Source organism: Chanos chanos, chromosome 12 (assembly GCF_902362185.1).
Source record: "Chanos chanos chromosome 12, fChaCha1.1, whole genome shotgun sequence".
Classification (NCBI taxonomy): domain Eukaryota; kingdom Metazoa; phylum Chordata; class Actinopteri; order Gonorynchiformes; family Chanidae; genus Chanos; species Chanos chanos.
The window spans coordinates 22,142,565-22,169,838 of record NC_044506.1 but is presented as its reverse complement, the minus strand read 5'-3'; the positions used below and the strand labels follow the sequence as shown (position 1 = coordinate 22,169,838).

Below are 27,274 nucleotides of genomic sequence, written 5' to 3'. Positions count from 1 at the left end.
GGGAAATGGCATAATATCCATGCTAGTGTCACAGGAAATCAGATCTTAGAGGCTGACTCTCTCTGCCTTTAGTCCTCAGAACTGGCAGAGCTGACTGTCTCAATTCTGACCTAATAATTTTGTACCAAGAGCATATTCCAACACCAGTGGAAGGAACACATGTAAGAGGAGATACTGGACTGGGAATCTAGGGGAAGGTCACTGGACATGCTACCTTGGGCATGGCTGTCAGCCAGGGTTGTTCTCCACCTCACTGCTCAGTGACAGTCATGCAGTTGATGGAGTTCGGTAAATATTGCTCTTGTCCAAACACCTTACACTGCATACCTTTACAAAGCCGTCTGTAGTGTGAAAAAAAAAACGATGTGACTGATGTATTTGCATATTTCAGCAATACAGGGGCTGGTGGTTTATATATTAACAATTTTATTTTCTGTCTCTCTGGAAAGAATTCAGGCAAACACAATCTCATATCCCACTAAACTTTATTGGTTTTGATTCAGTCTTCCTCCATTTAAAAGACATTATCTTAAAAGGCTGCTCTTGACTGTTTTGCACAGTGCATAGGTTTCTTTTTTGTTGATACTGGGGTAATTTCTTGGTCGTAAATTTGAAGCCTCTACATCCATATCTTTCATGCTTCATTATCCTTTCTGGAAGCTGGTAATACCAAACTAAACTCATTCTCACCAGAGGGGGGCATAGTTGAGCAGTGTAACACCCCGCATAGATACACTTAACACACACTCATTTTGACAGGTATAGCAAGCTTAATTTCCTCGGTGAAAATGATCAAATAGTTAATTAAATCAAATAGTCATTTAAACACTGTCTGTTATTCAGATCACTCCATAATGATTGGTCAAACCAATGAAATGTGTACTCTGGAGCCCTGTCTGTTATTTTAGAGGAAAAACACTGATTTACTAGATTGTAATAAGTGACTCAACAGAGAGGGCTCTCACTTTCCTTTCTCACCGTTCTCTGTCAAAACCCAAGCCTTTCTCGAGTGGTTATTCATTCTCTCCCTGAGTCCTACCCAGTTGTTTGGGAAGGTCCTCCCTTATTCTTCTGTATCTCTCAAATACCTTCTCTGGTCTTTCAAAAAACCTCACTTATCAACATGGAAGTGAATGCTATGCTGAAACGTCTGGACTTTACAATGTTGTACATTGTTATACAGTTTTGGGCTTTGAATGTTTCTGTTCGGTGAAAAGAGAATGAAGAGAAAATACATTGTAATTTTTTTTTGTATGTTTGTTTGTTTTTTTGTTTTGAACAAGGCCACGTTGAATCAAACGTTTCCTGTGAAATATGGAGTCAACCCAGGACACAAAACAGACACGCAACCAGCGAGATGCATTTAAGGGAAATATTTATTGAAATTTGATGATAAACCAATGGTGACTGTAATATGCAATTGTAAAGCTCTAAAAATATAGTTTTTATTATATTGAGACATCTAACACATCCAATTTGGATCAATTTATTTCTGTGGATATCCACTAAGCAGATTGTTGTGGAGCCCAGTTCAAGTTTTCTATGTGGAGGTATTTTACATTGGTTTTATTATTTCCCTGAATACACTTTAAAAGCTTAAATTCTTTGGAGCCATTTCGGTGGCAGTAGACAGCCCAAGACCTGATAAGTAGTTATATTGTAATAGCAGCTTTTCATACTTTTCATTTTCATTTCCAAGATAATGTGCTGTTACATTAATGCTGACAGAATCACAGATACTTCCCAGAATGGTTTTAGTTCTTTGAGTGTTTTGCAAAATCATCAAATGACGTTTCCCAGGTGGCAGTTTGGTCTTTCAGCTCAGGCACTAGTTTGAAAAGCCTCCTGGACTTTGGTAATGTAAGGTTGGAACCAGTTACGCATATCCTCTGTGGTTTTCTCTGCCCTCTCCTTGAGTTCCTCCAGATGAGGCTTCAACATCTCCTGCAGCTCCTCCATCTGGGTCTTCAGCAGGTTACCCAGGCTTTTCATTTTCTCCTCAGCGCGTTCACGGATCACGGCGAGGTAAGGCTCAACCCTGTCCTTCATCGACTCCATGTTCTCAGTTATCCGTGACTGAACCTCCTCAAAGAAGGACGTCATTCTCCTGAGAGACAGAGAGAGAGAGAGTTTTGAGTATGTCAGAACCCTCTTAGAATATTTGACAACATACTGTCAACTGGGAGAGTTTCACTTGAATCACAAAAAATGTCATCTTCCGTTGTTGCTTTTTTGTTTTGTTGTGTTTTGTTTTGATTTGGTTTTGTGTAGGGGAGTGTAAATACAGGGGAAATATATATCCTATATATATCAATTCATGTCTGTGCTGACTGATGGACTCTCGGTCTTGTCAGAAATTCCTCAAGTCTAATGAAAAACTCTGTGCCCTCACCTTAATGCACATTCATCAATAAATAGCACAGAAAACTGCATTTGAGATGCTAAGGCTTGTCAAATAAAGGCACTTTGTGCCTTTTAGTGCTTTACATGTTTGTGGGGGTTTTTTTCAGTTTGCACTTTGTGAGAGATAAAAATATTCCAGATGTTATAGATCAGAATTTATTTTACTGTGTCCCCTGCGTCTTTTTAAACTCCCTGTTCAACCATCCACTCTCACACTTCAGTTTTAACAGTTTACTCTGGTTCTCCACAGTGGACACTGAATCCAGCTCAGGAAAGAGACAGGCTTTGCTTTTTAGTTTTTGTTGTTGTTGTTTTCTTCAAAGTGTCCTTCCTGATCTAGAGTCAGTGTCCACTGAAATACCCCTCTCTCTATGGAACTCACTCATTCAACTCCTGTGTGTCCTTAGTCAGACGTTTCCTCAGTTTGCGCACGTAGATGTTGACTCTGTTCATGACGTCTTTGGCGTTCTGGTCCATCATTGTCTGCAGCTCCTCCATGTATCTTCCCAGGTTAACTGTTGCCTCCTCCATGTGCTCGCGGAGCCTTTTCCCCATCTCCTCCATGTCTACTCCGAGTTTCTCAGCTGTTTCCTTGGCATAGGGCCCCAGTTTTGTGTGCATGTCATCTCTGTACATGCGCAGTTCTGCCATGGTGTCTGTGATCAGAGTGCTGGAGCAAAGGGACAGAGGAATTCAGCAAAGTTACAACAGCGAACTGACCTGGGATCAGCTCTCAGATACCAAAGGCCTTATGTGACGTCATTCGTACGTGTTACCTAAACTCAACCATAACACATGGCTGTGGACTGTGAAGCATTTTCCTACTTACTCACACACTCCTACAAATGAAATTGAGAGTAAAGATGTCTGTACTGTAGTGTGTGCTTTTATGTGTGTGTGTGTGTGTGTGAGCATTGGGACCTGATATGTGTGTTCTTCACTGTGTTTGCCTGCATTTGTTTGTATCTGATTGTGTGTCTGTGTGTGTGTGTGTGTATGTGTGTGTGTGTGTGTGTTAACATGTTTATAGCTGAATCTGTACTTTGACCAAGTGATTATGTTTGATATGCTCACTCTAGTTCTCTGCCGACTTTGGTACCCTTGATATTGTCACTCATCTCCTCAGCCTTGGACTGGAGGTCAGACATCTGCTGCCAGAACTTCTCCACAGCATTCTCCCAGCGGGATTTATGCTCTTCATGTAGGAAAAGGAACCGGCCATGACAGCCTACAGAGCCGAGGGAAGAAACATATTAACAACCTGTAGTAAAGACTAAAGCAATTTAATAGGCAAAGAAATGACATGAGAATTTCCAAGTGATCACTTTTTCTACGGTATTTTCTGTTCAGAAACTTTTGTAACTTTTGAAAAGGGCACTCTTTCACTCTTTTTTTTTCCATACCAGCTCATCGTAACCCTTCTTACTTCTGTGTTTTTGTCAGTACTTTGGTGTTTTTCAATGCAAAAGTCTTGGATTTTTTTTTCCCCACCGGAGATTTTTCACGATGGCCTTAAACTCTCCCGAACTCACACTGACTCAATCTCACGTTATCAGTGGTGGCTGTATTGAGAACCTGTTTTCTTGTGAGGGCTGGGTTTTGTATGTGTATATAGATCAAGGTATTTATAAAGATCAAGGTATTTTTAAAGATCAAGGTATTTTTAAAAAAGGTATTTATACAGATGTTGATATGCTGTTGCTGTTGATATTATGCTGTTGATATTATTCTCATCCTTTTCTAATCTTTTACTTTGGATCTCTAACACAATCATCTAACGTGAGATGTCTTGATACACATGCCAGATTTCAAATCAGAAAAAAAGTCACATTGTTTGGCTTAAAATATATCTTAAAAATTAACAGCTTAAATATAGGGAAGAAGTTGTTAAAATGAGTTCATATGTCAAACAAGCGAGGAACTTCCTCATTAAATTCAGGTCAGTTTGCGAGGTCTTGATTTTTAATGCTGTAACAGTTATGGTTAGGAGTTACCAAACTAAGGTGAAAGTTTTACAGAGAGTTACAGAAGTCAGCTGAGATTTAACAATGATTTTTAAGAGTTGCTAAAACGAGCTAATAGAGTTGGCATAAATATCTCACCAGAAATGATTGACAGAGCAAGGATTACAGCAACGATCTTCATGGTGACCCTTGGACAGTGCACTTGTCTGAAATATAAGAAAAAAAAAATCTATGAAGCTCGTAGAGAATTTTCTTGCAAATATTGTCAAAAATTTAAAGCAAGTCAAATACATAACATAGAACAACAGTTTTCCTTCCGAACACGGTGAACCAGTTTCACCAGACAACTCACCAGAGAATTCTTCTCTCATTCACCGTCTTCTGTAATGAGGAGATGGTACCTGCTGATATTTATATACGATGGATCACGGTCAGATGGTCCTGGTGTTCACACTGAGGTGAAGCGGCGCCCTCTGACCAAAGTTCTCAGCACTGAATGCTTCGCTGTTCATTTTTATTACCAGATTAATCCATTCCACGTCATACGACACAAGAGTCAAAAGGACACTGGGTTTCAAATGAGTTGCAATAGTGGTGCAATAATGATGCATTGATTGTCCAGAAATTTTGATACTTTTTTTTTTCTAATTAGCTGCAAATGTTTCTCAGGGTAGTTGCATTCGGTAAAGATGCATTATGAGATCATTTATCGACACATTGCTCTTCTTTAGGTGCAAGTGAAGGGAAGTGTCTCTTGAAGTATGTAATGCAGATGCTGCTTAAGTACAGTTTTATTTTTGAAATGTACTGGACGGTGAAGAACAGTAAGTAATTCTGAATTAGGAAATGACTCTCACTGTAATTATCATCATAGATCAAGATCAAAGACTTAGTCCATACATAAATTTGTTCTTAAACACAATTGGATGCTCGGATCCAAACGCACGTTCTGCTCTCTGAACCCTTAATGATTCCATGTAATGAGGAACTGGCTCAGAGGTCAAGTGAGGAAAATAAAACGGGTCAAAGTTAGAGTGACATCATATCAGAATGAAAATCATCTCGACGCTGACTGATTGTGCTCGTCAACAGTTCTGATATCAGCTGAGCACCTCCTCCCAACACTTTATATGACTTTTAAAGAACACTGATAGGGAAGGATGTATTGACATGAGCGTAATAACCCAGTCTCATAACTGATAGAGAGCTGAATGCAGCTTTGCTTGGTGTGTTATCGCCTACGGGGAGCAAAAAAATTAATCCTTGTCTCTGGTACCATGCGAAATCCATGTCCAATAGTTGGCACTGCAGCTACTGTACTGTTGTATCTGTTTTTTCTAACGTGTCCCGAGATGTTGGTACACTTATTTTGAAAATGCAACTTTGTCCCTGTTTTTCTCACGTGTAGTTAATGAGGCCTCATTGGTCGAGAGGACGAGCGTAAAATATGGCTGTATAAAGTATGACTATAGGATTGTGCCCTCAGCAGCATAGTGGGAAGGCAAGCGGCTGAGGTACCTCAAGGTTCAGTTTTTGGATTCAATCTTAGACTGTTCATTGACCCCTCAGAAAGGCCAGTCAGCCTCAGGGTTTCTCCAGAGGAATGTGCCTGTTGACATTTGGAGCCCAACCAAGGTAAGGCCCCAAGCCAAAATGTCAGATCGTAATCTGTGACGACTGGCAAGAGCCCTATATGGCGGCGGTTGGTTTAAACTAGGAAATACACCTTGCCTCTACTATGAAACTGGCTTTTTTAATTTACCTTAATTAATTCAACTTAATTTAAGTTTTTAATTTAACTATATGATTGTAGTGTGCCTGTTCTCTTTGTGTTAAACCAAATCTCTTGTGTATTCTAAATAGTCGTCATCATTCCGATTAAATGCCCTTCTGCCGATCCATAAATGCAACTCCACAATAGGCCATTCCCTAGTGACCACTTCTGATCATATTGTAGTAGATACATCAATTCTCTTTGCTCCAGGGAATTCAGGTCTCTGAAGCTTGTTTTTCTCAAACCTACAGTGACATATGTGCTGAGTGCCACAGCTTGTGCTAACATTTTAAACAGAGGTCCATTATGTTCTGCTGAACAACTCAGTGGTATGAGTGACAAAAATCTTTATTAAATGAACTGAAAAAATACTCTCGTGATAATTTGATGGTTTTTATGTCAGTAAATCCTTTGTAGATATTGCTTATAATCAGATATGTCTACGTAAAAGTTTATGTCATGCCTTCACAACAAACCATTTTGCAGGTGTCGTGCAACTTTTGGAAAATGATGAGAAAAAAAAAAAAAGAATTCAAGAAAATTCTGGTCAAAGTTTTTATTTGTCATAAACCACTTAAATAAATACATACAGGCAGACACACAGAGGTGAGAGTACTGTATAAAAGAAATCTGATCTCTGTTAAACCTGAAATGTTCTCTCTCGTTGTAAGGTACACTAAAAGAAATGTGTTTCTTGACGCTCACAGTTTTGGACTTCATTGCATATTAACATCAGTGATCTATAATTTGATCAATAAATATCAGAAGGCAGTAAGACTTTGACTCAAAACTGTGACTCTTCCACGAGGAGACAGAGAAGATGTAAACTAGATCAAGCATGGACCAAGGCGTTGCACAAAAAAACACATCTGGAATGTGTGGGCCTCAAAGGATGTTTTTCAATTAAAATCAATCATGACAATGCCAACAGAGACTGCTGCCCCTGAGAAATGCAAGTAACACACCTGTGCCTGACAGAGCAATTCAGAGTTCATTCATTAGTGTTATGTGAAAAAGGCCTGGAATACTGTTTTTATTGTCTGATCACTGCTGTGTCTTGGTGAAAGACTCCCAGAGTGAAGTCAGTTGGGTTTTCAGGTCCTTGGCATAGGGGTCTAGCTTTGTCTTCAGCTCTTCTGCAAGTGGGACCAGACTCCTCTCAACCTCCTGACCTCTCTGGACTAACTGGGCCTGGATGCTCTGTGCAAGTGGTGCCATGTTCCTCTGGAAGTCCTGGAGGTGCTGATCCATTTTCTCCTTCAGCTCCAGAGTATGGGGGCCCAGCTGAGACTCCAGCTGCTTCACACTCTTCTCCAGACTCCCCCTCAGCTCCTCACTCTTCTGAAGCAGTGTGGCTCTCAGGGTGTGGGCGTCCAGGGCCTCTGAGTAGGGAGCCACATTCTGTTTCAGCTGCTCCACCTGTTTCTGGACCTCCATCCTCAGCTCCTCAGCGTAGGGCTCCAGCTGGGACCTCAGAGAGCTCAGGTCCTGCTCCAGACGAACCTTCAACTGCTCAGCCTCCTGGGAGACTTTGTCCAGGAGCTCCTGAGTCAGAGGAGTCACCTGACCACGCACGGCCACTGTGTATTGGTTAATGGTGTCGGCGCCCTCAGAAATCCTGGCACTACACAAATAAACATTTGTAAAGATCGATGTGAATGTGTGTAGCAGGGGAGTTTGGCACCACAGGAAGTTTCTCAGTATGAATAAATTCAACAATCCTATACGGACATATTGTGACTTACTTGATTTCCTGTCCCAATTCAGACATCCTGATCTTCTGCAATGTGTCTTCAGCGGTGAGTGTTGCCTTAGCAACGTAGTCCCAGAATGCATCTTTCACCAAGTCTGTCTGGACCTGGAGTTGGTCTGGCCACATGACATTGGCATGGCAACCTGTTAAGAAAATTTGGGCTACATGAATTTGACTTTTCATTTGTTATCCTACCAAGTGACAAGACATTCTAAAAAGAAAATGTGAATTTAGATGTGTTTCATATTCTGATTGTTATTTGTCTGTAGGTATGATCGATCGAGTGTATTGATAACACTGTTTTCACTGTAAAATAGTAGAGACCAACACAGTATGTCAGGTATTTATGAATCACAAATTAACTAGTTTACACTGTCTCCACAGCAACTTACCAGAGAAAACAACAACAGCAAGAAACACAACGACCCTCATGTCTGTATCTCACACTGTAGTGGGGGAAAATGAGAAGTTTGGTTAATATATTCCAGGATTTCACCAATATACCTTAATTCAGAAATACCAGCCAGACTCTTACCAGCGAAGCTTGTCTCTGTCTGAATTGTGTGTATGTTGGTCTGGTATGAGGATTGAGGTATTTATACAGAGCAGAGAGCTGATGCAGGAGACAAAGTCCAGAAATGAACTCCCTGTTGTCTTTACTACCTGAAGACTGTCACTCATTCCACATCACACCTTTAACTGAACTGTAACTGGCCCCCAGTGCACACAGGTGGGTTCGTTCACTGTTCTCCCTTACACATGTCTTTATCTACTGAGACTTTCAATCACATGTTCACATTCCACTGTGTCTTCTTCACTATGTGATGTTTTAGCATTTATCTTATGGATCATTTTCATAAACATTCTCAAAAAAAGAGTGACGCAGAGAAAGAGATCACAATGTGGATGACTTCCACTATCCCATTGGCCGGGAAAATATATGAAAAGTATTATTTTCAATCACAGATAATGTTTATGTGGATGTTGAATCACATCTGAAGCATGTCTCATTTTTAACCTATTTCTGGTAAACCTTTGTACACACTTACAATACCATAGTAAGTTTTCTATGTTTGGGGCCAAAGTTTTATGCCAGGAAGCATTCTGTACATTGAACGCTGATGTCATAAAGATGAACATACACCAGCAGCGTCATAATGAATCCCTGTGAATGTTGGGTGGTCGAGTCTGGTCTTCAAGGGTCAAAGTCCTGCTGATTTTCTGCCTCCCCAATCAGTCGGAGACTGATTTCTACCTGCCAAACTGGTGTGTGCCTTCCTCAGCCAGTAAGAGAAATGAAGTGCTTAATGGAAACAAACTCATAAAATCAAAGAAGACATATGGGTTTCAGGGCCTGAGTTGTGATTCCCTTGTATGTACTTAGAGACTTTGGACACAGAGGATCTTATTCAGTCACATTGTCACTGGATTATTACTGTGAATGTTAAGTTGGTGCCATTTCACCACAAAACAACATCACGGGTCCCTTTCTCCATCATTTGATCGAGTTGCAAACCAATGTTCAACATCTCGTCTGACTTACTCATAATCATGAACAGACAGTTCAACATTTTTAATTTCATACAAAACACTGTATTATTATCTGACCCAAGGGGTTTTTTTGAGTGACTGATGTATATGTATCAGGATTCGTCATACATTTTAGTTCAAAAATTGTAATTGTCTGATTACAATTAACCCAGTAACATGAATGAGGAGTGGGAAGCCAAATTATTGGTGTGATGGTTTATGGTGACCAGTCCACCAACTGCATGTTCTTTTAAAAAGTAAAGGTTGTAGTGAAGGAGACAGAGGACAAGAGGAGAACAGACTGAGTGGAGTGAAAAGGATAAACTGATGGAAGCTGATGGTTCTTCATTTGATTCATTTTCACTGTGCAGAATGTTTTAGCCACAGCTCACTAGTGTTGTACAAGTTTACATAGCCAAAAATATCACTGTTTTAAAAAAGATTTGCGAATCCTCATGAATTTCCTCAAGGTAAATCAAAGGACTGATCTATTTATTTTACTTTGAATTGTGTCATTATTTTAATTTTGTAAATAGTCTTAATGTAATTTTGTTGCGGTCTAATATTCTTCAGCCCTAGGAGAACAAGAGTTTTCTAAGCCTATTCTTACAATTTGTCCATCCACATGGGTGACTACAAATAGGAATAGCCATGAAACTCTATGTTTTCTACTAAATGTGTGTGGAAAAAGATATAGTTTGCATTTGCTCTTGCTGATCTTTAAACTGTGTGAATTATCAGAAGTGAAACGTCTCAGTGTCAAGTGATGTCACCCAGAGCTGATCACCTTAGAGTCATACAAAACCTGCTCTATCCTCTGTCTAATGCTGGATTCATGGGTAAAGACAATAAACTGACAGTGTGTAAAACTGTGACAGAGACAAGAAAGCGACATGATGTGTTCTGATGGAAGAGAAACATGATGTCACTCTGATCAAACATTCAAAAAGATCAGGCATGAAAAAGATGAAAACCTGGATTGTAGATGTGCTATGGAACACTTAGCAACACAATGATTTGAGCAAAGATTCTGTGCTTTTGTTTTTCGCAAAGGGTACAGTTTATGTTTCAGTCTGTCATTGCATTAAAATTGGTTAATTGTTTATGGATTTGCAAAAAAGAACAACTTTGGGGTTCCAACATTCAGTTTATTCAAAGTCACATTTTTAAATTTTGGCCACACAATTTAGGCACTACATGGAACAGACACGTGATAAAATAAATAAATATGAAACTTTATGACTTCTTGAGACTGGATGAATATGTAAACAGTCAATAGGACAGCCTTTAATAATCTGTCATTGTGAAAATAACAGATATCATCCAAAGTGTTGAAGAAAGAAGAGGCTGGATTTGTCCCATCACTGCTGTGTCTTGGTGAAAGACTCCCAGAGTGAAGTCAGTTGGACTTTCAGGTCCTTGGCATAGGGGTCTAGCTTTGTCTTCAGCTCTTCTGCAAGTGGGACCAGACTCCTCTCAACCTCCTGACCTCTCTGGACTAACTGGGCCTGGATGCTCTGTGCAAGTGGTGCCATGTTCCTCTGGAAGTCCTGGAGGTGCTGATCCATTTTCTCCTTCAGCTCCTCAGTATGGGGGCCCAGCTGAGACTCCAGCTGCTTCACACTCTTCTCCAGACTCCCCCTCAGCTCCTCACTCTTCTGAAGCAGTGTGGCTCTCAGGGTGTGGGTGTCCAGGGCCTCTGAGTAGGGAGCCACATTCTGTTTCAGCTGCTCCACCTGTTTCTGGACCTCCATCCTCAGCTCCTCAGCGTAGGGCTCCAGCTGGGACCTCAGAGAGCTCAGGTCCTGCTCCAGACGAACCTTCAACTGCTCAGCCTCCTGGGAGACTTTGTCCAGGAGCTCCTGAGTCAGAGGAGTCACCTGACCACGCACGGCCACTGTGTATTGGCTGATGGTGTCGGCGCCCTCAGAAATCCTGGCACTACACAAATGAACATTTGTAAAGATCGGTGTGAATGTGTGTAGCAGGGGAGTTTGGCACCACAGGAAGTTTCTCAGTATGAATAAATTCAACAATCCTATACGGACATATTGTGACTTACTTGATTTCCTGTCCCAGTTCAGACATCCTGATCTTCTGCAACGTGTCTTCAGCAGTGAGTGTTGCCTTAGCAACGTAGTCCCAGAATGCATCTTTCACCAAGTCCGTCTGGACCTGGAGTTGGTCTGGCCACATGACATTGGCGTGGCAACCTGTTAAGAAAATTTGGGCTACATAAATTTGACTTTTCATTTGTTATCCTACCAAGTGACAAGACATCCTATAAAGAAAATGTGAATTTAGATGTGTTTCATATTCTGATTGTTATTTGTCTGTAGGTATGATCGATCGAGTGTATTGATAACAGCGCATTCACTGTAAAATAGTAGAGACCAACACAGTATGTCAGGTATTTATGAATCACAAATCAACTAGTTTACATTGTGTCTCCACAGCAACTTACCAGAGAAAACAACAACAGCAAGAAACACAATGACCCTCATGTCTGTATCTCACACTGTAGTGGGGGAAAATGAGAAGTTTGGTTAATATATTCCATGAGTTCACCAATATACCTTAATTCAGAAATACCAGCCAGACTCTTACCAGCGAAGCTTGTCTCTGTCTGAATTGTGTGTATGTTGGTCTGGTATGAGGATTGAGGTATTTATACAGAGCAGAGAGCTGATGCAGGAGACAAAGTCCAGAAATGAACTCCCTGTTGTCTTTACTACCTGTAGACTGTCACTCATTCCACATCACACCTTTAACTGAACTGTAACTGGCCCCCAGTGCACACAGGTGGGTTCGTTCACTGTTCTCCCTTACACATGTCTTTATCTACTGAGACTTTCAATCACATGTTCACATTCCACTGTGTTTTCTTCACTATGTGATGTTTTAGCATTTGTCTTATGGATCATTTTCATAAACATTCTCAAAAAAAGAGTGACGCAGAGAAAGAGATCACAATGTGGATGACTTCCACTATCCCATTGGCCGGGAAAATATATGAAAAGTATTATTTTCAATCACAGATAATGTTTATGTGGATGTTGAATCACATCTGAAGCATGTCTCATTTTTAACCTATTTCTGGTAAACCTTTGTACACACTTACAATACCATAGGGAGTTTTCTATGTTTGGGGCCAAAGTTTTATGCCAGGAAGCATTCTGTACATTGAACGCTGATGTCATAAAGATGAACATACACCAGCAGCGTCATAATGAATCCCTGTGAATGTTGGGTGGTCGAGTCTGGTCTTCAAGGGTCAAAGTCCTGCTGATTTTCTGCCTCCCCAATCAGTCGGAGACTGATTTCTACCTGCCAAACTGGTGTGTGCCTTCCTCAGCCAGTAAGAGAAATGAAGTGCTTAATGGAAACAAACTCATAAAATCAAAGAAGACATATGGATTTCAGGGCCTGAGTTGTGATTCCCTTATATGTACTTAGAGACTTTGGACACAGAGGATCTTATTCAGTCACATTGTCACTGGATTATTACTGTGAATGTTAAGTTGTTGCCATTTCACCACAAAACAACATCACGGGTCCCTTTCTCCATCATTTGATCGAGTTGCAAACCAATGTTCAACATCTTGTCTGACTTACTCATAATCATGAACAGACAGTTCAACATTTTTAATTTCATACAAAACACTGTATTATTATCTGGCCCAAGGGGTTTTTTTGAGTGACTGATGTATATGTATCAGGATTCGTCATACATTTTAGTTCAAAAATTGTAATTTTCTGATTACAATTAACCCAGTAACATGACTGAGGAGTGGGAAGCCAAATTATTGCTGTGATGGTTTATGGTGACCAGTCCACCAACTGCATGTTCTTTTAAAAAGTAAAGGTTATAGTGACCTTATCGTGGTGGAGGGGTTTGTGAGTCCCTGTGATCCTGGGAGCTGTGCTGCCTGGAGCATTAAGCTCCTGGTAGGGTCACCCAAGGCAGAGAGGTCCCAGGTGAGGGGCCAGACAAAAAGCGATTCAGAAGAGCCCTTATGAACAGCACACACGAAGAAACAGGCACCTCGCCCGGAATAGGGAGACCGGGGCCACCTCCTGGAGCCAGGCCTGGGAGGGGAGCTCGTCGGCGAGCGCCTGGTGGCTGGACCTGCCACGGGGTCCAGCCGGGCTCAGCCCGAACGAGCAACGTGGGGCTGCCCTCTCGTGGGCCCACCACCTGCGAGGGGAGAAATAGGGGCCGGGTGCGATGCCACACGGGTGGCAGGATGGGGCGAGGGCCCCAGCGGACTGGACTTACGGTGCAGAAACTGGCTTTTGGTACATGGAATGTCACCTCTCTGGGGGGGAAGGAGCCGGAACTTGTGCGGGAGGTGGAGCGATACCAACTAGATATAGTTGGGCTCACTTCTACGCACAGTCTTGGCTCTGGAACCAAACTCCTGGATGGGGGCTGGACTCTGTCCTTCTCTGGAGTTGCCTGGGGCGAGAGGCGGCGGGCAGGTGTGGGGTTACTTGTTAGCCCCCGACTGAGCACCGCCGTGGTGGAGTTTGTCCCGGTGAACGAAAGGGTTGCCTCACTGCGCCTTCGGGTTGCAGGGGGGAAATCTCTGACTGTCGTGACGGCGTACGCGCCGAACGGCAGCTCAGAGTACCCAGCCTTCCTAGATACACTGGAAAGTGTCCTAGTGAAGACACCATCTGGGGACTCTGTAGTTCTACTGGGAGACTTCAATGCTCACGTTGGCAATGATGGAGAGACTTGGAGGGGAGTGATTGGGAGGAACGGCCTACCTGATCTGAACCCGAGTGGTGCTTTGTTATTGGACTTCTGTGCGAGTCATGGATTGTCCATAACAAACACCATGTTCGAGCATAAGGTAGCTCATAAGTGTACCTGGTACCAGAGCTCCTTAGGCCAACGGTCGATGATCGACTTTGTAGTTGTCTCATCAGACCTGCGACCGTATGTGCTGGACACTCGGGTGAAGAGAGGGGCAGAGCTGTCAACTGATCACCACCTGGTGGTGAGTTGGATCAGATGGCGGGGGAGGCTGCCAGACAGACCTGGTAAACCCAAGCGCATAGTGAGGGTGAACTGGGAACGGCTGGCTGAGGACCCTGTGCGGAAGATCTTCAACTCACACCTCCGGCGGAGCTTCTCCCTGATCCCGAGGGAGGCTGGGGACATGGAGTCTGAATGGACCCTGTTCAGAGCCTCCATTGTTGAAGCGGCAGCATTGAGCTGTGGCCAGACGGTCGTTGGTGCCTGTCGTGGCGGCAACCCAAGGACCCGGTGGTGGACGCCACCGGTGAGGGAAGCCGTCAGGCTGAAGAAGGAGGCCTTCCGGGCTTGGCTAGCACGGGGGACTCCGGAATTGGCTGAGGGGTACCGGCATGCCAAAAGGGCAGCAGCAACGGCTGTCATGGAAGCAAAAACTCGGGTATGGGAGGAGTTTGGGGAGGCCATGGAAAAGGACTTTCGGTTGGCCTCAAAGAGGTTCTGGCAAACCGTCAGGCGACTCAGGAAGGGCAGGCAGGGCCTCGTCCAGGCTGTTCTCAGCAGGGATGGGGAGGTCCTGACCTCAACTGAGGATGTGGTCGGACGGTGGAAGGAACACTTTGAGGAGCTCCTAAATCCGACTGACACGCCCTCCATAGAGGAGGCAGGGCCAGAAGAATCAGGAGGGTCGTCACCCATCTCTCTGGCAGAGGTCACTGAGGCAGTTAGAAAACTCCACAGTGGCAAGGCGCCAGGGGTGGATGAGATCCGCCCTGAAATGCTGAAGGCTTTGGATGTTGTTGGGCTGTCATGGCTGACACGCCTCTTCAACGTCGCGTGGGAGTCAGGGACAGTGCCTGTGGAGTGGCAGACGGGGGTGGTGGTCCCCATTTTTAAAAAAGGGGACCGGAGAGTGTGCTCCAACTATCGGGGTATCACACTACTCAGCCTCCCTGGGAAAGCCTACTCTAGGGTATTGGAAAGGAGACTGCGGCCGATTGTCGAACCTCGGATACAGGAGGAACAATGTGGATTCCGTCCTGGCCGTGGAACAACGGACCAGCTGTTCACCCTCGCACGGATACTGGAGGGATCATGGGAATTTGCCAACCCAGTCTACATGTGTTTTGTGGACCTGGAGAAGGCTTACGATCGTGTCCCCCGGGGTGTCCTGTGGGGGGTACTGCGGGAGTATGGGGTGCCGGGTTCGCTGCTGCGAGCCATTCGGTCCCTGTACAGCCGCAGTGAGAGCTGTGTCCGTATTCTCGGCACAAAGTCAAGCTCATTCCCGGTGAGTGTTGGACTCCGCCAGGGCTGTACCTTGTCTCCGAGCTTGTTCTTAATTTTCATGGACAGGATCTCAAGGCGCAGTCGGGGTGAGGAGGGTGTCCAGTACGGTGGCCTTAGGATTGCATCTCTGCTTTTTGCAGATGATGTGGTTCTGTTGGCCTCATCAAACTGTGACCTCCAGCACACATTGGGGCGGTTTGCAGCCGAGTGTGAAGCAGTCGGGATGAGGATCAGCACCTCCAAGTCCGAGGCCATGGTCCTATGCCGGAAAAAGGTGGCTTGCCCCCTCCGAGTTGGGACTGAGTTCCTGCCTCAGGTGGAGGAGTTCAAGTATCTTGGGGTCTTGTTCACGAGTGAGGGTAAAATGGAGCGGGAGATCGACAGACGGATCGGGGCGGCGGCGGCAGTCATGCGGTCGTTGTACCGGACCGTCGTGGTGAAGAAGGAGCTGAGTCAGAAGGCAAGGCTCTCAATTTACCAGTCGATCTTTGTTCCAACCCTCACCTATGGTCACGAACTCTGGGTAGTGACCGAAAGAATGAGATCGCGGATACAAGCGGCGGAAATGAGCTTCCTCCGCAGGGTGGCTGGGCGCACCCTTAGGGATAGGGTGAGGAGCTCGGACACCCGGGAGGAGCTTGGAGTAGAGCCGCTGCTCCTCCGCATTGAAAGGAGTCAGTTGAGGTGGTTCGAGCATCTCGTCAGGATGCCTCCTGGGCGCCTCCCTATGGAGGTGTTCCGGGCGCGACCAACTGGGAGGAGACCCCGGGGAAGACCCAGGACACGTTGGGAGAAATATATATCTCGGCTGGCCTGGGAACGCCTTGGGATCCCCCAGGAGGAGCTGGTGGATGTAGCCGGGGAAAGGGATGTCTGGGCGACCCTCCTCAGCCTGCTGCCACCGCGACCCGGTCCCGGATAAGCGGGAGAAAATGGATGGATGGATGGAAGGTTATAGTGAAGGAGACAGAGGACAAGAGGAGAACAGACTGAGTGGAGTGAAAAGGATAAACTAATGGAAGCTGATGGTTCTTCATTTGAATCATTTTCACTGTGCAGAATGTTTTAGCCACAGCTCACTAGTGTTGTACAAGTTTACATAGCCAAAAATATCACTGTTTTAAAAAAGATTTGCGAATCCTCATGAATTTCCTCAAGGTAAATCAAAGGACTGATCTATTTATTTTACTTTGAATTATGTCATTATTTTAATTTTGTAAATAGTCTTAATGTAATTTTGTTGCGGTCTAATATTCTTCAGCCCTAGGAGAACAAGAGTTTTCTAAGCCTATTCTTACAATTTGTCCATCCACATGGGTGACTACAAATAGGAATAGCCATGAAACTCTATGTTTTCTACTAAATGTGTGTGGAAAAAGATATAGTTTGCATTTGCTCTTGCTGATCTTTAAACTGTGTGAATTATCAGAAGTGAAACGTCTCAGTGTCAAGTGATGTCACCCAGAGCTGATCACCTTAGAGTCATACAAAACCTGCTCTATCCTCTGTCTAATGCTGGATTCATGGGTAAAGACAATAAACTGACAGTGTGTAAAACTGTGACAGAGACAAGAAAGCGACATGATGTGTTCTGATGGAAGAGAAACATGATGTCACTCTGATCAAACATTCAAAAAGATCAGGCATGAAAAAGATGAAAACCTGGATTGTAGATGTGCTATGGAACACTTAGCAACACAATGATTTGAGCAAAGATTCTGTGCTTTTGTTTTTCGCAAAGGGTACAGTTTATGTTTCAGTCTGTCATTGCATTAAAATTGGTTAATTGTTTATGGATTTGCAAAAAAGAACAACTTTGGGGTTCCAACATTCAGTTTATTCAAAGTCACATTTTTAAATTTTGGCCACACAATTTAGGCACTACATGGAACAGACACGTGATAAAATAAATAAATATGAAACTTTATGACTTCTTGAGACTGGATGAATATGTAAACAGTCAATAGGACAGCCTTTAATAATCTGTCATTGTGAAAATAACAGATATCATCCAAAGTGTTGAAGAAAGAAGAGGCTGGATTTGTCCCATCACTGCTGTGTCTTGGTGAAAGACTCCCAGAGTGAAGTCAGTTGGACTTTCAGGTCCTTGGCATAGGGGTCTAGCTTTGTCTTCAGCTCTTCTGCAAGTGGGACCAGACTCCTCTCAACCTCCTGACCTCTCTGGACTAACTGGGCCTGGATGCTCTGTGCAAGTGGTGCCATGTTCCTCTGGAAGTCCTGGAGGTGCTGATCCATTTTCTCCTTCAGCTCCTCAGTATGGGGGCCCAGCTGAGACTCCAGCTGCTTCACACTCTTCTCCAGACTCCCCCTCAGCTCCTCACTCTTCTGAAGCAGTGTGGCTCTCAGGGTGTGGGTGTCCAGGGCCTCTGAGTAGGGAGCCACATTCTGTTTCAGCTGCTCCACCTGTTTCTGGACCTCCATCCTCAGCTCCTCAGCGTAGGGCTCCAGCTGGGACCTCAGAGAGCTCAGGTCCTGCTCCAGACGAACCTTCAACTGCTCAGCCTCCTGGGAGACTTTGTCCAGGAGCTCCTGAGTCAGAGGAGTCACCTGACCACGCACGGCCACTGTGTATTGGCTGATGGTGTCGGCGCCCTCAGAAATCCTGGCACTACACAAATGAACATTTGTAAAGATCGGTGTGAATGTGTGTAGCAGGGGAGTTTGGCACCACAGGAAGTTTCTCAGTATGAATAAATTCAACAATCCTATACGGACATATTGTGACTTACTTGATTTCCTGTCCCAATTCAGACATCCTGATCTTCTGCAATGTGTCTTCAGCAGTGAGTGTTGCCTTAGCAACGTAGTCCCAGAATGCATCTTTCACCAAGTCCGTCTGGACCTGGAGTTGGTCTGGCCACATGACATTGGCATGGCAACCTGTTAAGAAAATTTGGGCTACATGAATTTGACTTTTCATTTGTTATCCTACCAAGTGACAAGACATCCTATAAAGAAAATGTGAATTTAGATGTGTTTCATATTCTGATTGTTATTTGTCTGTAGGTATGATCGATCGAGTGTATTGATAACAGCGCATTCACTGTAAAATAGCAGAGACTAATACAGTATGTCAGTAATTCATGAATCACAAATCAACTAGTTTACATTGTGTCTCCACAGCAACTTACCAGAGAAAACAACAACAGCAAGAAACACAACGACCCTCATGTCTGTATCTCACACTGTAGTGGGGAAAAATGAGAAGTTTGGTTAATATATTCCATGAGTTCACCAATATACCTTAATTCAGAAATACCAGCCAGACTCTTACCAGCGAAGCTTGTCTCTGTCTGAATTGTGTGTATGTTGGTCTGGTATGAGGATTGAGGTATTTATACAGAGCAGAGAGCTGATGCAGGAGACAAAGTCCAGAAATGAGCTCCCTGTTGTCTTTACTACCTGTAGACTGTCACTCATTCCACATCACACCTTTAACTGAACTGTAACTGGCCCCCAGTGCACACAGGTGGGTTCGTTCACTGTTCTCCCCTACATATGTCTTTATCTACTGAGACTTTCAATCACATGTTCGAATTCCACTGTGTCTTCTTCACTATGTGGTGTTTTAGCATTTGCCGTATGGATAATTATGGATAATTTACCATTTCTAGAAAAAGAGAGTGACAAAGAGAAAGAGACCACAATACGGGTGATTTTCAGCTGGAGCTGATCAGAAATGAAGTGATCTAACAGCATGTTTATTTATTTTGTAGAAAACAATGTCCCTCTTTACTCGTGCTCACCCAAAGTGACTTTAAAATCCTAAACTGACCTGGAAATACATGAGAAGCATTACTTTCATTCACAGATGATGTTAATGAAGATGTTTAATCACATATGAATTGAGTCTCATCTTTCAACGTATTTCCAGTAAACCTTTGTACGCAGTTCTAATAACATAGTTTGTTTTCTATGTTTGGGGCCATGGGAATCATTCTGTAAATTGAGCACTGATGTCATAAAGAAAAATTTGCATCAGCAGTGTCCTGATGGATCTCTCTGAATGTGGAATCAGATGTTCAGGACTAAAGCTGTGCTGATTTTCAACCTCTTCACATAATAAGGAACTGATTTCTACCTGCCAAACAGGTGTGTACCTTCCTCAGCCAATCAGAGACATGTGATGGCTGGTGGAAACAAAATCTAACTCGACTTAAATGAACAAAGCCTTACTTATGCATGTGTTCACCTGGAGAACATATACAGAGGATGTTTTATTGAACCATTTGAGTTTTGAGTTGCCTTTTGAGACAATCAAACATTTGACATTTACCATAACACTGAGACATTGTCACAGTATGTTTTCTATATCAGGGGTTTTAAACCTGCACCCCCCATACCCCCCACCCCCGCCCCTGCCTGTCAAGGGGTGCAAGATCAGGAGATTTTTGAGTTCAAACTCACAATAGTCTCTAACATGTCATTATTCTGGTCAAGTGACAGAAGGAAACTGAACACAAACTGAATGGTTTGTGATGTGCAATGTGTAGTGTATTGGGTTTTCATGTTAATGTGCACGCTCATGTAGTTATACCCATGTGCTTATCGCGGAGCGGGAAGTAAATTGCAGAGTGTAATAGAGCCAATGTGAGTACCACTTGCTAAAGTTATGTATGCTGTATTCCACACTATGTTCCGTAAAAGTTCGCTTAACAACTAACGTCTCCCTCGCCTTTTTACAGATCTTACAATGGCAACGATGATGGGATCTGAACGCAGAGAGCAGTTTTATTGGAGCTGCAGAGATCATGCATGACATTGAGACGGCTACTTTCAGCGAAGCTTCAACGTCGTTTGCGAACCTGTAAGTAATTAGGGTAATCATGCTCCAATTTACTTTCAATTGTAACTGCCCACATGGTCGGCACCTATTGCACACCTGTCTGGCCAAGGATGGGTCTCCTCTCTCTGTGGTCCTTCTCAAGACTTCTCCCATTTTCCCATTTCCCTTTTGGATTTTTGGGGAGGTTTTTCTTGCCCGCCATGAGGATTAAGTCAGGGGGTGCCGTCCTGTCTTGATTTGACTGTTGTGGCCTGTAAAGCCCTTTGAGACTGTAAACAGTGATATTGGGCTCTAAATAAACTTGAAACTTGAAACTTGAAACTTAATTAGCACCAAGACCACGCTGAGTCAGATAGAAGAGTCTGATGAGGGCTTGCGCCATTCAATTCAAGAGTACACTGAATGACTGGAATGTTTTTTTGATGCTAACGAGATAGTGGACGAGATAGCGTGTGTGGTGCTGCAACAAATTCAACATTGCGTTCTGTGCTCGCTCCCCGGCTGCCTACCACAGTGAGCTATGTGGACATAGCATCAGCTTTGAGGCGCCATTACAGTCCAGCTCCTTCAGAAATTGTGCAGCGTTTCAGTTTCATAAATGTAAACAAAAACAAGGCCAAAGTGTTTCAGGCTACATTGCTGAACTTCGGAAGCTGTTTGTTGCTTTTGGTGACCAACTAAAGGCTATGCTACATGATCAGATTGTCTGCAGGCTGCTGAATGAAGCACTCCAGTGCCACCTGCTGGCCGAGCAAAAACTCACATTTAACAATGCAGAGGAAAAGGAACTAGCTGCTGAGACAGCAATGTTGTTAGCCCGTGTGCTCCATCCAGAACCAGCCGGTCCACCACAGAGTTCAGCCTGCGATGCACACAGTCAGCCTGCGATGAAACAGAAGCACGCAGAGGTTCAAGCTGATGAGAGCCCATGTTTCCAATGTGGTGGCACACATAACCTGTGCAACTGCAAATTAACTCTGCAGTATGCCATTATTGCAAGAAAAGAGGGCACATAGCTCGTGTTCGTTTAAAGAAAACCAAGGAACAGAGTCTTCCACAGCAGTCTCCCAATCAGCACAACACACACACACCGTTACTCATAAGGAACAGGATGAATATGCAATCTACAACACGGGAGAGCAGCCACATGCTGAAAAGAAACAAACATATCTAGCCACCGTAATTTTGAACAACAAGACTCACGTAATGGAGGTGGACTCTGGAATAGCATGTTCTTTCACTGGTGAGAGAACTTATCACACACTGTGGCCTGTCCAGCCTCCTGTGATACATAAAGACATTAGTGTGCTGCAGCAGTGGTCACAAGCGGAATTGCAGATTAAAGGGAAAAATTTTGTGGAGGTTCAGTATAAGGGTAGAAAAAAAATTGCCCCTGTTTATCCTACAGCTTGATAAGCTGGTAACTGAACCAGTGCAAAACTCAAGGTGGGCCACACCCATCGTACCAATAGCAAAGAAAGATGGCAGCTTATGGAAATGGGGTGACTATCGCTGCACAGTCGATACAGTTGTGGAACCTGATGTTTACCCTACTCCTACTGTGGCTGGACTGTTCTCAAAGTTAGCAGGAGGAGTGTTTTTTTTCTAAACTTCACCTCAAACAAGATTATCAGCAGCTTGTGTTGGATGACAATGCTACAGAGCTGTTTACCATAAACACTCATCGTGGGCTTTTTCAGCCTGCTGCTTGCAGTTTGGGGTATCAATGGCTGTGTCAATATTCCAGTGTTTCATGGATACCCTTCTTGCTGCTATTCTGAGAGTTCAGTCATATCTGGATGACGCACTTATCGCTGGCAAAATCATCAAAGAGCACAATGCACAGCTTTGTGCTGTGTTAAAACGCTTTACGGAAGCAGGATTGAGATTGCAGAAGGAGAAGTGCATCTTTGCTGCCAACCAGGTTGAATTCACTGAAAAAGTGGAGGCTATTCAGCCCAGAACAAAATGGAGCTTCAGTGATTTTTTGGGCTGCTCAATTTTTACAGCTGCTTTCTGCCCAGTGAGGCTACTGTCCTGGAACCCCTGTTTCGTCTACTTGACCAGTCTGCCTCGTGGCAGTGGACTGACACACACAAAAAGGCAAACACTGCTGCAGAACAGTTGCTACAGACTGATGACGTGACCTTATGGCCTGGAGTCGCTGCTCTTTCATATGGAGCCAGATGGCTGAGGGGCTTTCATCTGCTTTGCATCCAGAACTCTGTCCTCCACAGAGAGGAATTATGCACAAATCGACAAAGAGGCAATGGCAGTCATTTTTGCAGTCAAAAAATTTCATCAATACCTCTCTGGCTACCACGTTGTCATTTTCACAGACTGGACACCCCACTTAGGTTTACTGCACCACTCTAAGCCAGTGCTGCCAATCCTGTCCCCACACATGTTGCCTACGATTATGAACTGAGCTATCTGCCAGGTAAACAGCTGGCAGATGCTTTGAATCGCTCAACACTGCCCACTGCTATGACTGAGACGCCACCAAGAAATGGTGCCAGATGCCCCGTTGCATGCAACAAAGATTGCTGCCCTTACTTTGAAAGATCCGGTCCTGTCCCTTGTGCTGTGTTTGGTTCTACATGGATGGCCAACAGATGCACCCAACAGCCGTTTCAAGCCATTTCTTGTCCGTTGTCATGAATTGTCTGCACACAAGAACTGTTTGTTATGGGGGGGGGTTGTGTAGTTATTCCTAGCCTGGCGAGGGAAGAGGTGCTTGCCATGCTGCATGATGCACACCCTGGCACTGTGCGCATGAAAGGCCTGGCAAGAAGTTATGCATGGTGGCCTGTGAAATCTGCTAGAGGTCACGTCACACACCACCTGCAGCACAGCTGCATGCTTGGGAGTGGACAACTAAGAAATGGTCCTGTCTACACACTGACTTTGCTGGTCCATTCCAAGGAAAGACATTCCTCATAGTAGTGGACTCACACTCTAAGTGGTTAGATGTGTCCATGGTGAGTTCCATGTTGTCCAACGCAGTCAACAGCACACTAAGACTCCTCTTTGCAACTCACAGCTTGCCAGATGTCATCATCTCCGACAATGGTGCCTCCTTCACCTCTACAGAGCAGCATGCCAGGCGTAATGGCGTCAGGCATGTAACCACAGCGCCGTACCATCCCAGTTCGAAGGGCCAAGCCGAACGTATGGTCCAGACAACCAAAGAGCCCTTATCCAGGATCACTGTCGGTGACTGGCAGACATGTCTGGCTAGATTTCTGCTGTCACATCATGTCACCCCTAATTCTTCAACAGGGAAAAGCCACGAACTTCTCATGAACAGACACCTGATCACTGCCCTAGATTGCCTTCATCCTGACTATGAGAGTGAGATGCACCACAAGCAGAAGGTGAGTGTGGAGAAGCATCAAGTCACGAATAGCAGTTTTCAACCAGATGACAGTGTCTACATGAGGAGTTATACTAGGGGTCACAGATGGGTCCCGGGTGTGATTGTGGATGTCACCGGGCCAGTTTCATACAGAGTGCAGACTCAGATGGGCAATTGCATCACCGCCATGTGGATCATTTGCGTGGTCGGTTAACTTCACACACCAACACAGCCTCAAAAGAGTCTAATGACCACCAGAGGATGCTGATGCCACCAGGCCTGGTGAAAGTCCTTCTGGGCCTGTGGATGTACCTGAGCCCACCACCCCTCTACAGCGCCCTGCAAGTGCTACCTGTGAACTGGCAGAAAGGGGTGTAGTGTATTGGGTTTTCATATTAATGTGCATGTGCACGTAGTTACACTCACATGCTTATCGCCGAGCAGGAAGTAAATTGCTGAGTGTAACTGATCCAGCGTGATCTGATCTGATCCAACGTACCACTTGCTCAAGTTATGTATTCTGTATTCCATACTATGTTCAGTACAAGTTCACTTAGCAGCTAACATCTCCCTCATCTTTTGACGGATCTTACACAATGTACACAATGTAAAAGCAGTTGATTAGACCAGGGAGCACTAGTCAGACTCTGATGCAATGTCACAACATTTTTATCAAATGTCCAGAGAAAACTGCTCCAGCAGCACAGCTCTGTGACCTTTAACAGAAGGGGTGTGCTCAGATATCTGAACATTCCTGTGAGGGAGTCCAGCAATGTCTCCATGGCAGCTATGCAGAATCAGGCAAATAAATAGGTTTTGAACAGTTAGGTCTCTTCTCGATGGACTGGACATCATTTTAGCCATTCTTGCTAAACTGAAAAAGTGCATAGTTGCAATTATAAAATTGTTAATGTGGGCTTGTCATGTACATGGCCCTTGCATGAATCTGCTCTTGTGAATGCCACCAACTTTGAGTCTCCATTCAGTGGCCAACAGATCTGTTTGCGTAAAGACACGCAAACTCACCATTTAGCCCTGAGATTGTTTTCCATACCAAGGCACACTGAAGCTGTTTTGGCAACTCAGGTCACTCCAATGGTTACTCCAATTCCAGCACTCTGTGTAGGTGTTTCCTTTATATTGACAGCTCCCTGAACTCACAGAGCAGAAAAAAGTCCAGAAATATCCACCCTGCAACTTGTACTACCACCACTTGCTTTTATTCACTACAGATCTCATTTTTAAGCTTACATTCTGCGTACACAGACAACAACAAAAACAAACAACAACAAAAAATATGCATAGTTCATTTAAAAGATTTCTTATGTGACACATTTAAGATGTACATGAGACGCTGGGGACTGCAAAAAGAGAGAGTTTGAAAGAGAAAGAGATACTGTGTGATGGGGTGAATTTTACTGGTTATGTTCTGACTCACTTGAAGTGCAAACATGTGTAGCGATGACTGAGTGCAAAACAATGTGCTTTGACCCCTAGGCCTTCCTCAGTTGACCAGAATTCCACAAAACAAAAGCTATCCTTCAGATAAATATCTCTATTGCTCTGCAGCAGTAACTCTGACTGCTGAAATGCTGAACCTGTCAGCCTTTTAAATCAGACACGTGACTAACAGCTAGAATAGAACTTAGTATGACTGAAGAAACCAGCCAGCCTGTCACATAGCATGGACATATGACCTCTGACCTCTGCTTGGACTTCAGAAATGCATTTTGTTTGTCCATGTGGTGATTGATCTTTCCGAAGCATTGTGTCTGCAATCTCTAACTCTGTAAACTGCAAAGACTTCAGCTGATTGCCCTGTGTTTCTTATGTGGCTGTGTGTGATGATTCAGTCTTTGTAGTTTCCATCGACAGTGCTTCATGTTAAAGCCCTCAATAGGTCACAGGTCAGTAGTAATGACTAAGATGAAATATGTTGCCACAAATTTCAATTAAAATACTGAAATGTTGAAATGGAAGTTAAGCAAGCAAAACGTATATAATTTATTAACAAAGCTGAGAAGGACTGCAGCCTGATTATCAGCTGTGTAGTATCTGTTTGTTTGTCATTGTGTCACAGGGTCTGAGCCAGTTCAGTTCAGTTAAAGGTGTGATGTGGAATGAGTGACAGTCTACAGGTAGTAAAGACAACAGGGAGCTCATTTCTGGACTTTGTCTCCTGCATCAGCTCTCTGCTCTGTATAAATACCTCAATCCTCATACCAGACCAGCATACAGACTCACATAGACAGGAGAAGTCAGAGAAGTTTCTCAGGTAAGAGACTGTTGCGGCCTTTTTTCTAAAGTGGCATGTGAAATTGGAATTCACTGATTAAACAATATGTTTTTCTCTTAGACCCTGAAACCCTGCAGAGCCATGAGGTCCATTGTGATTTTTGTGTTTGTGCTTTTTACAAGTGAGTACCACTGAATCAGTTTTTTTCTGTGAGAACACCATGATCTTAATCGTTTTACGCAGGGCTTAAGTATGACTTTGTACAGCCACATTGCACAGGTACAAATGATTTCAAACAGAACAAATCATCTCAAATCATTAAATTGTTCCAATAGGCTGCCATGGCAAAGCCTTGCGGCAGGGTGTGGCTAAACCAGACCTGGACCTGCTGACAGATGCATTTTGGGACTATGTTGCTAAGGCAACTCTGACTGCTGAGGACACACTTAAGATGATTAGACAGTCGGAACTGGGACAGGAAGTCAAGTAAGCGACAGTCCGCATACTTATAGCATAAATTGTAAGAATGGATTCTTTATAACAGATGATATGACAAATTGTATTCAGCACTGTGTTCTTGGGCCCTCTTTCCAAACAGCTCCAGGATCTCAAAGAGTTCAGATGCCATCAACCAATACACAGTGGCCGTGCGTGGTCAGGTGACTCCTCTGACTCAGGAGCTCCTGGACAAACTCTCCCAGGAGGCTGAGCAGCTGAAGGTTCGTCTGGAGCAGGACCTGAGCTCTCTGAAGTCCCAGCTGGAGCCCTACGCTGAGGAGCTGAGGATGGAGGTCCAGAAACAGGTGGAGCAGCTGAAACAGAATGTGGCTCCCTACTCAGAGGCCCTGGACGCCCACACCCTGAGAGCCACACTGCTTCAGAAGAGTGAGGAGCTGAGGGGGAGTCTGGAGAAGAGCGTGAAGCAGCTGGAGTCTCAGCTGGGCCCCCATACTGAGGAGCTGAAGGAGAAAATGGATCAGCACCTCCAGGACTTCCAGAAGAACATGGCACCACTTGCACAGAGCATCCAGGCCCAGTTAGTCCAGAGAGGTCAGGAGGTTGAGAGGAGTATGGTCCCACTTGCAGAAGAGCTGAAGACAAAGCTAGACCCCTATGCCAAGGACCTGAAAACCCAACTTACTTCACTCTGGGAGTCTTTCACCAAGACACAGCAGTGA

General features: G+C 44.2%; 5 protein-coding genes and 1 pseudogene across 5 annotated transcripts; 2 read left to right on the top strand and 4 right to left on the bottom strand.

The window, feature by feature from the left end:
- Positions 1-1,821: 1,821 nt before the first annotated feature.
- On the bottom strand, positions 1,822-4,548 carry apoea (apolipoprotein Ea). Its single transcript, XM_030788607.1, has 4 exons — positions 4,506-4,548; positions 3,478-3,631; positions 2,786-3,073; positions 1,822-2,107 (listed from the first exon to the last, which is right to left on the bottom strand). The coding sequence occupies exons 1-4, from the start codon at positions 4,546-4,548 to the stop codon at positions 1,822-1,824; spliced, it is 771 nt and encodes a 256-aa protein (XP_030644467.1).
- Positions 4,549-7,185: 2,637 nt separating this feature from the next.
- Positions 7,186-8,326, bottom strand: LOC115825576 (apolipoprotein A-IV-like). Its single transcript, XM_030789359.1, has 3 exons — positions 8,287-8,326; positions 7,887-8,037; positions 7,186-7,765 (listed from the first exon to the last, which is right to left on the bottom strand). Exons 1-3 carry the CDS (start codon positions 8,324-8,326, stop codon positions 7,186-7,188), a joined length of 771 nt encoding a protein of 256 aa, XP_030645219.1.
- Positions 8,327-10,785: 2,459 nt separating this feature from the next.
- On the bottom strand, positions 10,786-11,928 carry LOC115825561 (apolipoprotein A-IV-like). Its single transcript, XM_030789343.1, has 3 exons — positions 11,889-11,928; positions 11,487-11,637; positions 10,786-11,365 (listed from the first exon to the last, which is right to left on the bottom strand). Exons 1-3 carry the CDS (start codon positions 11,926-11,928, stop codon positions 10,786-10,788), a joined length of 771 nt encoding a protein of 256 aa, XP_030645203.1.
- A 5,816-nt stretch (positions 11,929-17,744) lies between these two features.
- Positions 17,745-18,887, bottom strand: LOC115825549 (apolipoprotein A-IV-like). The gene is made up of 3 exons (XM_030789331.1): positions 18,848-18,887; positions 18,446-18,596; positions 17,745-18,324 (listed from the first exon to the last, which is right to left on the bottom strand). The coding sequence occupies exons 1-3, from the start codon at positions 18,885-18,887 to the stop codon at positions 17,745-17,747; spliced, it is 771 nt and encodes a 256-aa protein (XP_030645191.1).
- Positions 18,888-23,244: 4,357 nt separating this feature from the next.
- Positions 23,245-24,074, top strand: LOC115824882 (uncharacterized protein K02A2.6-like; annotated as a pseudogene).
- Positions 24,075-24,121: 47 nt separating this feature from the next.
- LOC115824881 (apolipoprotein A-IV-like) lies at positions 24,122-27,274 on the top strand. Its single transcript, XM_030788606.1, has 5 exons — positions 24,122-24,214; positions 24,545-24,661; positions 26,217-26,277; positions 26,432-26,582; positions 26,695-27,274. Exons 1-5 carry the CDS (start codon positions 24,122-24,124, stop codon positions 27,272-27,274), a joined length of 1,002 nt encoding a protein of 333 aa, XP_030644466.1.